Genomic DNA, 13,181 nt, shown 5'->3' on the forward strand with positions numbered 1-13,181 from the left:
CACAACAACGAGGCCGGCCGCCGGGTGAGCCTCCGTCAGCCGCAGGCCTGGGAGGGGCCGGGGCTCCCGGCTCTCCCTGTGTCTCTGCGGCTCTCTTCCTGTCTCCGCCTCCCTTCCTAGCTTTTCCGGTCTGTTTTCCCCCTGCCTGCTCCTCTCTGTCCTTCCACTCCCCTCAGCCAGCTCCCCACAGGCCTCCCTGGAGAGGGGTGCACACCCCAGAAAGGCCTCCTGGAGCGGAAGCAGCCCGCCGTGGCCAGCTCTAGCCAAGGGGCGCCTGCAGTGGCCTGAGAAAGATCTTTCTCCGCCTCTTTAATAAATCCCCAGCGCAATTGGCCAGGCCAGAGCTAAACATGCTGCTTAGGTTCGCAGCCCTCCTCCCTGGAACAAGTTTGTGGCTGCGATTAAGATTAAATTGGGGAGAGGGAGTTACTTATTTAAGTAGGTGCCCAGTTGAGCAAGCCCTCGCCCAGCTTCCGGGTTACCTCCTCCCCTCTTTGTGCCCCTCCTTGTGTCCTGGGACAGCAGGCCTGATGGATTGAGGGTTTGTAAAAAGAGCTTTTCTAGGATAACTCTCCAACCAACCGGGTGGAATTTCGTAGGTCTGACGATCAGGCCCATGGAAGGAAGAGAGAGGGCCTCGAAAGTGTCCAGAGAGAAAGTCCTCCCAAGGCAGCCCGCCCCTCCACCCCATCCCCCGTTTCACTCTTTCCTTCCCCTGGTGGGGCTGTGAAAAGCTCCCTCACAATAGTTAAAAAGACCCTTTTTTCCTGCGGTTAAACACATGGCACTTTATGGCTGCTTTAAAATGAAGGGGTGAAAACTTTTCCTGACTTTGGCAGCACTGAAAACCAGGGCCATTATTTTTTTCGAGAACCCAAGGTGGGTGCCAGGAACTTTCTGGTCAGAGATCTCACTCTTCTGTATTTTGGGGTGAGGAACAGGAATGGTAATCACAAAGTAACATCCAGGGGACAGGAAGGAACCTGAGAGCCCCGCACACCCTCTCGTGAAAGGCGGGAAACAGACTGGAGAACCACTTCCAGGCAGGGCAGAGAATTAGGGGATGGAGCTGTCAGCCCAGGCACTTTTTCCCTTAAACTAGGGCGTTGCAGCTCGAGGGTAAAGGGCTGCAGGTTTGGGGATTAAAGAAATCTAGGTTAACACCCTGCTCTGTTTCTGAGCGTCCGTTGCCCCATCTGCTCACCAGTTAGATGGACAGTAACAGTGTCGCCTGGGGTTGCTGTAAGGACTCACTGGGGTCATACAGTAGACTGAACCTTGTTATTAACACTTGGCCACTTCTGAGTTCTAATTAATAAGGCTCAACCGAAGGGCTGAGTTCAGTGTCAACCAGTGGTAAGTGCTTGATAGATGATAACTGAGTCACTAGACCTAATGAAGCAGAGCACATAGGAAAGTGGAAGTAACCCAGATCCCTCCAGGTAACCTGTTTCTTCTCAGCTTTGATCTTGACTATGTGGGGGACCACAGAAGGACTCAACTCTGCAGAATCTTACCTGTGGTGCCTGAGGGGTCAGATGGTTGCTCCAGGGGAGCGTGGCCACTCCTTTCTGAGGCTCCCCTTTGCTGGGGTGCCTGTACCAGGGGTGGACTTTCTGCCCCCTGCAGCCGGCCCAGGCCTTGGAGTGGGCATGGCTACCCCACTGTCTCGGGAGCCTAGCACCTCGGTCCTGTCCTCTACCCAGGACACATCACCTTAATCTGCATGCAGGGCACCCAGCGTCTCAGACCACAAATGCCTCCAGGACAGAGGTATGGCTGACTCGGGACCCACTATGTCCCTCTCTGGTGCTTTCAGCCTTCTTTGGGGATTTCCTCGGTTTCTCTCATGGAGAGAAATCACAGGAGCTTAGCAACCAAGAAGAGCAGGTCAAGGGACTTCCAAGGGGAGACAGGAGGGGTCGGAGAGTGGGAAAAGCACATTCGATGTAATTTCATTTAACATGAGCATTTGTACATAGGTTTTTTGGAAATGTTATAGTTGGAGCAGCAAACTATGCTTGATCCTGGTGGATGAGGTTACAGAGAAGACGGTTTTCCTCCAGGATCGTAGGGGTGAGAGGAGGAAAGCTGGACACTCGGTCAGGAAACCGTATTAGACTCCTAGAAAGAAAATCTAGTTTCTGATTCTCCTCAAAGGGGAGTGAAGGTTAAATACATTTGCAAAACTCTTTCCCACACTAGCCTAGCTGCGGCCCTGAAACCCTTCATGTGGAGGGGGTACGCTTGAGCTCCCCTTTGAGGAAAGCCCCTTCTGAAGCCCTGGAGGGAGAGGGTCGCTGCTGGGGCAGGAGTGGCCTCGCACGGCTCTGGCCTCCAGGTCCTGACAGGCCGCTGCCAGCAGCGTGCTGGCTTGGGAGGCTCACTGGCACAGCCCCGGGCAGCCAGCACTGTAAATGGGCAGCGGCCACCTCCCAGACCCTTGGGTGCTGCTGCTGCAGGGCCCAGCACCATGCCCTCGTCACCCTGCAAACCAGGTCTGCTGATTGCATCCTGCCTGCTAAGTACCTCAAGCCAGCATGTCTTGGTTTCACCCTTGTAACACTGCCGTGAGGTTGGCACCACCACAGTGCCCTTTGCAGATGGGAATGGAGGCCCAGAATGGTGATGCCCTTGCCTAAATTCAGGGGCAGGACAGAATCTGTGTCTGTCTGGGTCCACGGTGGACGCGCTCAGCCTGTGCAGAGCGTGGGGGCTGTGCAGGAAGCAGCAGTGAAGGTACCTGAAATCCAGGCCCGGTCCCCCTCTATCCAGCCTGTGTGACCATCTGGGCCGCTTACCTTCTCTGCGTCACTGGGCCCTCGTCCAGTCCCGCGCAGGTTACAACCGTGCTGGGAGGATTTGATGAGATGAGAGTGGAGAGGCTCTTAGGACAGGGCTCGCCCCACGGCAGTATGAACAGTAAGAGTGAGGAAAGATTTGAACCCTGACCACTTACCAGCTGGGCGCCCATGGCGTGAGCTTGGAGCCCAGCTGCCTGGGTTCCGGTCACGGCCCCTCCTTCCCAGTGCTTGGGCTGCTAACACAGCTCGCTGGGCTTCACTTTCCTTCTCTGAGACGCAGGCGGTGGGGTGCTTCCCTCACAGACTGCTGCTCACAGGAGTCCAGGTCAGACCTGACGGCAGTCTCCTGCTTCCAAAAAAGAAGCCAAGGCAACAATTTTGTTTCTTGTTCCCATTCAAAACCAGGTAGTTTATTATGATGATGTGCAACAATGAGGGGTAAGAACCGATTTATTTTACAGACTCATTTTTAAAGAAGGCCACAAAAGCCTCCAGGTCTGGAGGACGAGGGGGAGGTGGCCCGGGCTGAGCTGGTGACCAGGGTCTGGGTTCCCAGGTGAGGGTGCCCCCCGCTGACTGTCCCCTTCTCCCCGCAGACGGTGTACAGCCTGGCCGACGTGGCCTGCAAGTGCCACGGGGTGTCAGGCTCGTGCAGCCTCAAGACGTGCTGGCTGCAGCTGGCCGACTTCCGCAAGGTGGGTGATGCCCTGAAGGAGAAGTACGACAGCGCGGCGGCCATGCGGCTCAACAGCCGGGGCAAGCTGGTGCAGGTCAACAGCCGCTTCAACTCGCCCACCACCCAGGACCTGGTCTACATCGACCCCAGCCCCGACTACTGCGTGCGCAACGAGAGCACTGGCTCGCTGGGCACGCAGGGCCGCCTGTGCAACAAGACGTCCGAGGGCATGGACGGCTGCGAGCTCATGTGCTGCGGCCGCGGCTACGACCAGTTCAAGACGGTGCAGACCGAGCGCTGCCACTGCAAGTTCCACTGGTGCTGCTACGTCAAGTGCAAGAAGTGCACGGAGATCGTGGACCAGTTCGTCTGCAAGTAGCGGGCGCCCCGCCGCCTGCCCGTCACCCGGCCCCGCTCCCAGGACCCACTTATTTATAGAAAGTACAGTGATTCTGTTTGGGTTTTTTTTTTTTAATGTTTTTTTCATCCCTAAGAATTGCAACCGGAACCATTTTTTCCCCCTGTTCCCATCTGAGAACTCTGTGGTTAATAATATTATAATTATTATTTGGCAATAAGGGGGTTGGGAACCAAGAAAATATTTATTTTGTGGATCTTTGAAAAGGTAAGACAAGACTTGTTTTGATGGTATAATGGATGGGGGGGATAAAACATGCCCTTGCTGAGATGTGTGCACATCTGGAGGTCAAGGAAACATTGTTCTCTTTGTCTCAGCTATCGCATGGGACAGGTAGCACCCCACTGCAAGGAGGTGGCCCAGAGCTATGCATGACCCAGCGCCTGGGAGCAAAAGGAGTTCTGCGGTCTGGGGAAGCCGGAAGGTCTTGAGAAACAGACAAAACAATGAGAACCCCACCCCCCTCTTTCCCAGGGGCTGCCAGCCTGAAATATTTCCAAAATGTATTTAAAATTTGAGAACAAGAATCTCATATCCCTTCAAGAAAGAAGGTTTATCATATGTCTCACTGTCCTCCAGCATTCCATCTACAGCTGGTCCATTCTATTAGCTACTGAAACCTGGGGAGCAGGGAGAGAAGCCCTAGACATTAAAACACAAAAAACTCCTTTTATTGAGTCAGTTGATTTAACATTCAAAGCTGTTGTGAGAATCAGGTTATCCACTTGGAAAAGGATCCCTGAATGATTCTGGTACCAGACGTTTTGCTTGGAGAAGGGCAGGGAGGTTGGCTTGGCGATAAAGGAAAATATACTGTAATTTTCTTAGGGATACTTGGTTAATAAATGATAATAGTGAAAACACATGAATTCCATTCACAGATCCTCAACCTGAACTTCAAGGTACTTGTGTGCAGTTCAGCCCTGCACCAAAGCAGAAAACCTATTTGAGGGAAAAAAGTGACCTCCGCCCTCCCTCCTTGACCCCGCGCCCCCTCTGCTTCCACGCCTTGCTGCGCTGCGGCCGCGTTTCCAAGCGGAGCTCCGCAGGGTCCCCTCTGATTGTAGGACAGGGAATGAAACCCTAGGAGCTCCTCTTGGAAAACAGCTCGCTACTTAGGGATTTTATTCCGCCTACAACTTTTATTTCGAGGAACAGTAGTTTTCGATGTTTTCATGACATCACTTGGCGAATGGCCTTCACAGAGGTGTGGCAGCATTTCCCCCTTCCGATCCTGTGTTCAGACTCTCCATTGATGCTTCCGCTTCTCCGCAGGTGTACCTAGAACTGTTCCCAGTGGACTTGAACAGTTGGTTCAGTGGTGCCTGATAGCTCAGTCTCTTGTACATAACATATATATATATACACACACATATATATATAAATATATCTCAGTGCAGCCAGTGATTTGGATTTACAGTTTACTCTGGGGTTATTTCTTCGGTCTAGAGCCTTGAGGTCCTCCACTGCAATCCAAGTGGGATTTTCCCCGACGGTTTCTAAGTTGAGCTCAGGCTGTGGCCCTGATGCCACTGCATGCTGAGCATCGTGAAGCAGCTGTGTTTCTGAGGAGTCTGGAAGGTCTTGGTCGTGGGTGTGGTGGTTTGAAGATTTCTTTGGTCTCCCCTGCTCCATCCCTTGGTTCTCCAGCCTCGTTTTCTGCACGCTTGCTGGAGAGGGCATTACTTGTTCGTTACAGAGGTGGGAATGAAGAGGACACATGTCAGCATTTCTGTTTCCTCTGCTCACTTTGCAGGGTGGAACTTGGTGCCCGTTAGACCTGAGGGCACCTACCGAGTCCCCAGGGAAAATCCAGCTCACATCTTTAGCTAGTTTAAAAAAACAAAAACAACAAAAAACCAGGACACCTCTTTGCAAAGAGTACCATCACCTGTGTTCTCATCTCAGACTTGTGCTGTTGTAGAAGTTTGGGAAGACACACGTTCTGCAGCCCTCACAGGCTCAGTGGCCCTCAGGTCAGCCCGGCCACCTGTGGCTCTTATTGCACAAGGATAGTCACTCCCCCTGCTCCCAGCTGCAGTGAATTGCAAGCAAAAGATCTTGAAAGTAAAAAGCACTAATTAGTTTAAAATGTCACTTTTTTGGTTTTTATTATACAAAAACCATGAAGTAATTTTTTTTATTTGCTAAACCAGATTTTTTGTTCCTTTCTAGTGATTCATGTTTATGAAGAGAGTTGAGTTTAACAATCCTAGTTTTTAAAAGAAACTATTTAATGTAAAATATTCTACTTGTCATTCAGATATTATGTATATCTTCTATGGCCTTTATTCTGTACTTTTAATGTACATATGTCTGTCTTGTGTGATTTGTATATTTCACTGGTTCAAAAACAAAACATCGAAAGGCTTATGCCAAATGGAAGATAGAATATAAAATAAAATATTACTTGTATATTGGTAAGTGGTTTCAATTGTCCTTCAGATACTTCATGTGGAGAGTTTTTGAGAAAACATGAGGGATAGTTTAGGGGTGACTACATGTTAGAAAAATAGAAGAGTGGAGAATTTTACCAAAACCAAATTATTTGGGAGCTTCAAAAGATTTCTATATGTAACAGAACAAAAGGGGAATTCTCTTTTCCTATATATGTTCCTCAAAAAAATCAAGCAGATGGCTTAAAGCTGGTTATAGGATTGCTCACATTCTTTGAGCATTATGCATGTAACTTAATTGTTTCAGAGCGTGTTGGTGTTGTAGCATCTCCGAGAAGAACTGAAAAGGCACATGCTTTTATCCATGAACAGAATTTTAGTGCAAAAAAAGTGTATTTGTGTTCACCATTGCAGCTAGTGCACCACTCTATTTGAACTTTCTGTGGATGGAGTGTCTCTGCCCCTTGGAAAGTAGTTTTATGAAAAGCAAGCCTCAATCTGCAGAGAATGAAGGAAACTGAAGGTTCGTTGTGTTAAGTGCAATTAATACGGGCCCTCGTGCTTCTTGAAGGCGCAGTGAGTCTGGGCCGCGACGCACAAATTGATATGTTAGCCCCTTGCTTTTTTCTTTCTGGATAACCTTGTAACATATTGAAACCTTTTAAGGATGCCAAGAATGCATTATTCCACAAAAAAACAGTAGACCAACATATAGAGTGTTTAAAATAGCATTTCTGGGCAAATTCAAACGCTTGTGGTTCTAGGACTCACATCTGTTTCAGGTTTTCCTCAGTTGTATATTGACCAGTGTTCCTTATTGCAAAAACATATATTCGATTTAGGAGCGTCAGCTTTTTTTTTTTTTCCATCTCATCCTGGACTGCATTCAAGATCTTCCCAATACAGGAAAATTAGCAAAAAATTTATATACAGGCAGCAGCGAATGGAGCTATGTTCAAAATAGTAATTATGGGCTTAAGTAAAAGGAAGGCTGTTTTAAGCTTTAGTCCAGTGTATCTGTTCAGTTCTCTGAGCTGTTGACCTCCCAAGACCGGCACTGTTCAGTAGGCCACACAAACCCTCTGCTTGTTCTATTTTCCAATACAGTTTTCAATTTGTTTTTGTAAGACCTTATTCAAGCCACCAGAATCAAAGATGACATGTTAGCACAAGTACTCCAAATAAGAAACTGTCATGGGCTGACTCCTAGAGATCGTTAGCAAAAGCAACCCCCAAAGAGTGAGTGATCCATAATGTAAATAGAGACAGCTAGAAAAGGGACTAATAACTTGAAGGATATGTATATGATGCAAATACACACCAAGGCATAGGTCTGCAATACTGCATTATCACTGTAAAATATACTTCTAAAATATTTATTTTTTTAAAAAGTATTTGTTACTCTCCCCTCTCTGTGGATTGGTGAGAGCCAGATGCAGATGCTATACTTTGAAAGTAAGACAATGAAATGCATTCTTAATATTGGAAACAGCAATGCAGGAATTAAAACTGAGTAAGAGAGTCTTCTAATTCACCTATTCACACAGACCTTATATTTAACTCTGATGACTGGATAATATTTTATGTTAGAGAAACAGCATCTTGTGAGCCAACTTTAAAAAAATGAATGATTAAAGGTTGGTATGATTTTTTTCTTAAAAATGTATCAATTTTAATCTAGAAGATTTAATTAACATGCTGTTTCTGTATTTCAGAGGCAAACAAGAAATGAGGAAACTTGCATTGTAGATCAGTTTTATGTGCAGTGTACTATTTGCTGGGCTAGAAATGAGATAAAGAGTATTTATTTTTGTTCATATCTTGTACTACTTTTCTATTAAAATCATTTTATGAAATCTGCAGTCACGTGTTATGTTTGGCAGCAATGGTGTTCATGACGACTGAAGTTTAATGTGGGCTTGATGATGGCTCAGAGAATCCAGAACAAATATCCACATTTCAGGCATGTACATCCTATGGTCAGATTTCAAGGATCTATCGTGGATCTTTTTGCCTGCAGCTATTTCCCACCCCCTGCCACCCCCACCATTTATTTGTTCTGCTGCTACTAATGTATAAGAGAGTTGTATTTGGGAGATCGTTAGACACTGCAGGCATTTAGCACAGTGACATCGGATTATGAAGACATTCCCGGGCAAGAGAAGAAAGAATGATTTGAGAAGAGAGAACAAAGTCTTAGGGAAACAGACTGAATCACCTGGAATATTCTGCTGGCTCCCGGTTGGATGTTGCCATGGTTGCCAGCCAGCTGCTGAGAGCAGGTTTCTCACCTTGGTGTTGTTGACATCTGAGGCTGGAGCATTCTTTATTTTGGGGGTGCAATGTTTAGCAGCATCATTAGCTTCTACCCACGAGATGCCAGGAGGGCCCCCCATTTGTGACAAGCAATAATGTCTCCTGACACCAGGGACCCTGTATCCCAGGAAGTGGAATCAGCCCCCAGCTGAGAAGCACAGCCTGAGATAGAGGGACTGAGGCTCTGAGCACACGGGGAAGGAGGGCCGACGGCGGACGGGTGCTTGCCCGGGGTGACTCCTGAGCCCGAGAAGTCCCCTGCAAGCTTCCCTGTGTGGAGCGCGGGGCTGCAGCACCCTCCAGAGGGCAGCCCGACTGAGAATACAGGCTCTGCATCTCCAGTAGATGCCACAACCAAGGATGGAGGAGCCCACGTGCCGCAAATAGGACCTGGCACAGCCAAACCAATAAATATTTAAAAAAATATACATAGGTTCTGAAGCCAGACTCCTGGGTTCAGATCTTGGTACTGCCATTAGCGCTGTCCCTGTGGGAAGCTGTATAACCTCTCTGCACACCTGTATTTGAAGAGAGAGAATGTTATACTGCAGGTTTTGTGAATAAGAATTGCCGTGTTCGGGATGTTGAGAGCAGGTTCGAGTCCACGGTGAGGCCTTGCTCTCGGTTAGCTAGCAAGGACAGAAGTCTGGAAAGTCTACACCCTGGAGGGCAGGGCCCTGTTGTGTACAATACCCCCAGCAGCCAGCTCAGAGCCAGGAAGGCCCTCTGAGCATTTGGGGGAGCTTTCACACCGTGGCCCCCTGGCTGTGTGCTGCCAGATGTGTTTTCTTTGACCGGCAAAACAGTAAAAAAAAAAAATACTCAAATTAGTTGCCAGCACTTGAAAGATGAGTATGTTCACATTCAAGTGTGCACTTCTGGCTACGACACGGGAAGAACTGGCCACCTGGGTGCACGGTGCCACAAGTCCCCAGCACGGGACACTCAGCTGCACCCCAGCAGCCGCTGCCCGGCCCCCACCCCACCCGTCCAGGCTGTGTGTCCAGTTGGCCAGTCTTTCTGTCACCTAACTGAGCCCGCAGGATCACAGACTTGCCATGGTCTTCACCAGTGTTCTCCTTTTAAGTCAGAGTTTCTCAATATCATCTTTAATGACATTGTGGCCCAAGTAATTGTGAGAAGTTGCCATGTGCATCGTACCCTCGGAGGGGCTCACCACACGCCTCTTGCCTCAGAGACCCTGACCAGAGCTGCTCACCCAGTGGTGACCCTTTGATGCCGATGCTGCCAACCCCATGCTATAGACTCAGGGCCTCAAGACTCACAGGCTTGAGCTTCACCCTCTCTGACAAGTGTAGGCTCGTTTTACAGATGAGGACACTGAGACCAGAAGAGTCAAGTCACTCACTTTACCACTTGTCCATTGTTGAATAACACAGCACACTCATACAAAAATTAGTGGCTTAGAACCATAGCCATTGTATCCGCTTATGGTCCTGCAAGTCACCGACATGGGCCAGGTTAGCTGCAGGGCACCAGTGTCCCGCTGCTCTCACCTGGGGCTGGCAGATGGGCAAGGGGCTGGCTGATCCTACACGACCTCTCATACACACCAAGAGCTGGTTCTGGCTGTTGGTTGGGCCTTTCTCTCCACACGGTCTCTTATCTTCAGGGATAAGGGGCGCCCTGGGCTCTTTCACACTGTGGTACCATATCCCCTGCAGGTGAGGCTGGAAGCTCCAAAGTTCCACTAGAGTCCTCCCTCTGCATCCACAGGTACAGGGTGCTGACTGTGGGACTCAAACATCCTTGGATCTTGGTATCTGAGGCAGTTCCTAGTACCAATTCCAGTGGCCGTGGAGGCGTGAATGTGTATGACATCCGCTGCATTTACTGGCCAAAGCAAGCCCACACACAGCCCGGATTCAAAGAGATGGAGAAGCACACACCACCTCTCAATGAGAAGAGTGGTGAAGCCACAGTGCGAAGATCCGCACCAACTGTGAGGAGCTGCTGAAGACCTTCAGACAGTCTCCCTCACAGGCCAAGAGTCCAAGAGGCCCACTCTCCTGTGACAGCACCTGAGACAGGATTCCTTTCTCTCACAGCAACCAACCTCAGCACGGTGCAGTGCGTAGGACGAAGACTTTGGAGTCAAGAAAAGCTGGTTCCAAGCTCTGCTCTTCTGAGCTGTGTGTCCTTTGGCCAGTTACTTAACTTCTCAGAGCTTCATTCAGTATTCTCACGTGGGTCACGAGGCTATGATGCAACAGTGTGTAGTGAGGATGGCTAATCATGGAAGTAAGCGGCGTGGCACCAAATCGGACCTCAGGCAGTAGCATGAACGGCAGTCATGGTGGCAGCAATCACCCCCTCCAGCATGGCAAGAAACCAGCCACATTCCTATCACCCTGCTTTTGATGACTCATGAGCCTCCCTGATTCAGCAAATTGCAGGGTGCTTCCTTGGAGGCCCTGGGAGGGGGCTCCTGAAGATTCTTGATCAGGCTCAGGCTGGGGAAGCAGAGGGTGGGGAGTCAGGATGGGCTCGGCCTCAGCTCAGGCGTGCCAAGTCCTCCCCCATCCCTGGGAAACTCCAAGGAATGTTTTCCCATGTCTTAGGAGAGACCTGTACCACGAGCAGGGTGGGGACCTACCTCCTCTTTACGGAGCAAGATCCTGGGGCACAGGAGGGCAGCCTGGGCTCCTGAACCCCAGGTACACCCTGCACTGTACCCCACCTGGCTGGCAGCAGGTAGCCAACTGTGCCCTCATGGGAAGCCTTTGGGCCAACTGCGCTTCCTTTGGGCCTCCGGTTTCTGTTTATAAAGTATGAACAGAAAGACCTGTGCAGCTCACACCACTGCTTTGTTAGCAATTCCTCCCTTTTCCTGAACACACGTCCTGGGTGGCTTATTTTTTTAAGCTATTTCTTTAAGTTTATTTTCTTTACATGACTGTTTGATTTCATGGCATCTGACAAAAAAAGAAGGGTCACTCTTTCCATTTTACAGAAGAAAGAGAAGCCCCAGGAAATTAAGTGTCTTGCCCAAAACTACAGATCTGGTCAGAAGCAAAGCTGGGTCTCTGATTACAGAGCCCTTACTTCCATCCCCAAGATAATAGCGCCTCAGGGTTACTGGGAAGAGACAAATGGCAGGCTAGAAACACTAGGAACCCAACATTTCATTCCTGACCCAGGCCCTCTTCCTGGTTTTCAAGCTGAGACCACCTCAGAGTCCTTCATCCGAGTTCACACGCTTGTGCAAGGAGGCCCCGGAGTGGGTCAGGCAAGGGTCCCCTCCACACATGAACCAGGCCAGGGAGACCCCAACGCTGGCTTTACCACGAGCCAATGGGACTTCCACCGTGTGGATGGTGACCCCACTCTGCTCCACACATGAACCAGGCCAGGGAGACCCCAACGCTGGCTTTACCACGAGCCAATGGGACTTCCACCGTGTGGATGGTGACCCCACTCTGCTCCACACATGAACCAGGCCAGGGAGACCCCAACGCTGGCTTTACCACGAGCAATGGGACTTCCACCGTGTGGATGGTGACCCCACTCTGCTCCACTTTGCTGTGTGACTTTGGACGAATCTCTCCCCTTCTCTGGGCCTTACTTCCTGACATGTGCACAAGAGTTTGGTCAGGGTCACATGACTGAGTTTGATTTCCTGCTGGTACTTTTCTCCCAGGAATTTGAAGGCACGTGGAGCCGGAGACCAGGCCTCAAACCCCATTATGTGGAAAGAGAATGCAAATGAAAACTGGGCGACGCAGGGAAAGCACGTCAGTGGCACGTGTCCTCCTCCGGGGCACACAGTCTCACACCCACAGGTCCCTGCTGCGAGCCCTGGTGGGCATAAGGTGGCGGTGCAGGAGAACTCTGAGCCTCGAAATCAGAACCACCTGCACAGTCTTGGGAAAGAGCCTCGACCTTTCTGAGCTCCCATTACCTGGTCTGTGAAAGGGGCAACCCTGTGCACGGCAGTGGGCCGGGGAGGATCACCGGGGAAAGGGTTCGCCTAGTGGTAGGCGAGCGGTGACCACTCATTAAACAGAAGCTCCTATCTTACTATCCTAACCCGCAAGCCCTCCTGTCTGCCGGGATCCTTCTCGCCCTGGAGAGAGAAGCCTGGGGCAATTACTTAGTGGCAGATGGCTCCTGAGTTATTCCAACACACTCGCTCCTCCGCACGCAGCTGGGCACCGGGCCTTCCGCAAGGTGCGAGAAAGAGGACACCCTCCTGTGCCTCCAGCTGCTCCACGTGACCCCGAGGTCATCCAGGCCGAACCTTCCGGAGGCTGCACCGAGATTGCCTGGAGCCTCCACGCGCCGGCAGGAAAACCACACTCTGAGCACGTTCTCAACGAGCGGTGTAAACCACTTGAATTCGGGTCTCGCAAACCAAGAAACCAGTTCTAAGTGTTTTCACCTCTCCCACTGCTTCCTTCTAAATTTCATTAGGGCTGACAATTTGTATATCCACTTACAGTGTAATGTGATTTAAATGGCTGACCGTAACTGTTAGCGATGGAGTTTTCCCGGGGCGCGGGGAGCCGAGAGGCCGCGGGGACCTTTTCCCAGCGGCCGAGCCCCTTCCG

The 13,181-nt window shown here is 50.2% G+C and overlaps 1 protein-coding gene across 1 annotated transcript in view; it reads left to right on the forward strand.

Moving 5' to 3' along the window:
* Positions 1–8,150, forward strand: part of WNT5A (wingless-type MMTV integration site family, member 5A) — a 20,171-nt gene extending 12,021 nt beyond the window's left edge. Inside the window, exons 5-6 of the mRNA XM_010851931.1 lie at positions 1–24; positions 3,401–8,150. Of these exons, the coding sequence (XP_010850233.1) occupies positions 1–24; positions 3,401–3,859 (483 nt within the window). The 3' untranslated portion in view covers positions 3,860–8,150. The remainder of the gene's footprint in view (positions 25–3,400) is intronic.
* The last annotated feature ends 5,031 nt before the right edge of the window (positions 8,151–13,181 follow it).

Source organism: Bison bison, unplaced genomic scaffold, assembly GCF_000754665.1.
Source record: "Bison bison bison isolate TAMUID 2011002044 unplaced genomic scaffold, Bison_UMD1.0 scf7180017864304, whole genome shotgun sequence".
Classification (NCBI taxonomy): Eukaryota; Metazoa; Chordata; class Mammalia; order Artiodactyla; family Bovidae; genus Bison; species Bison bison.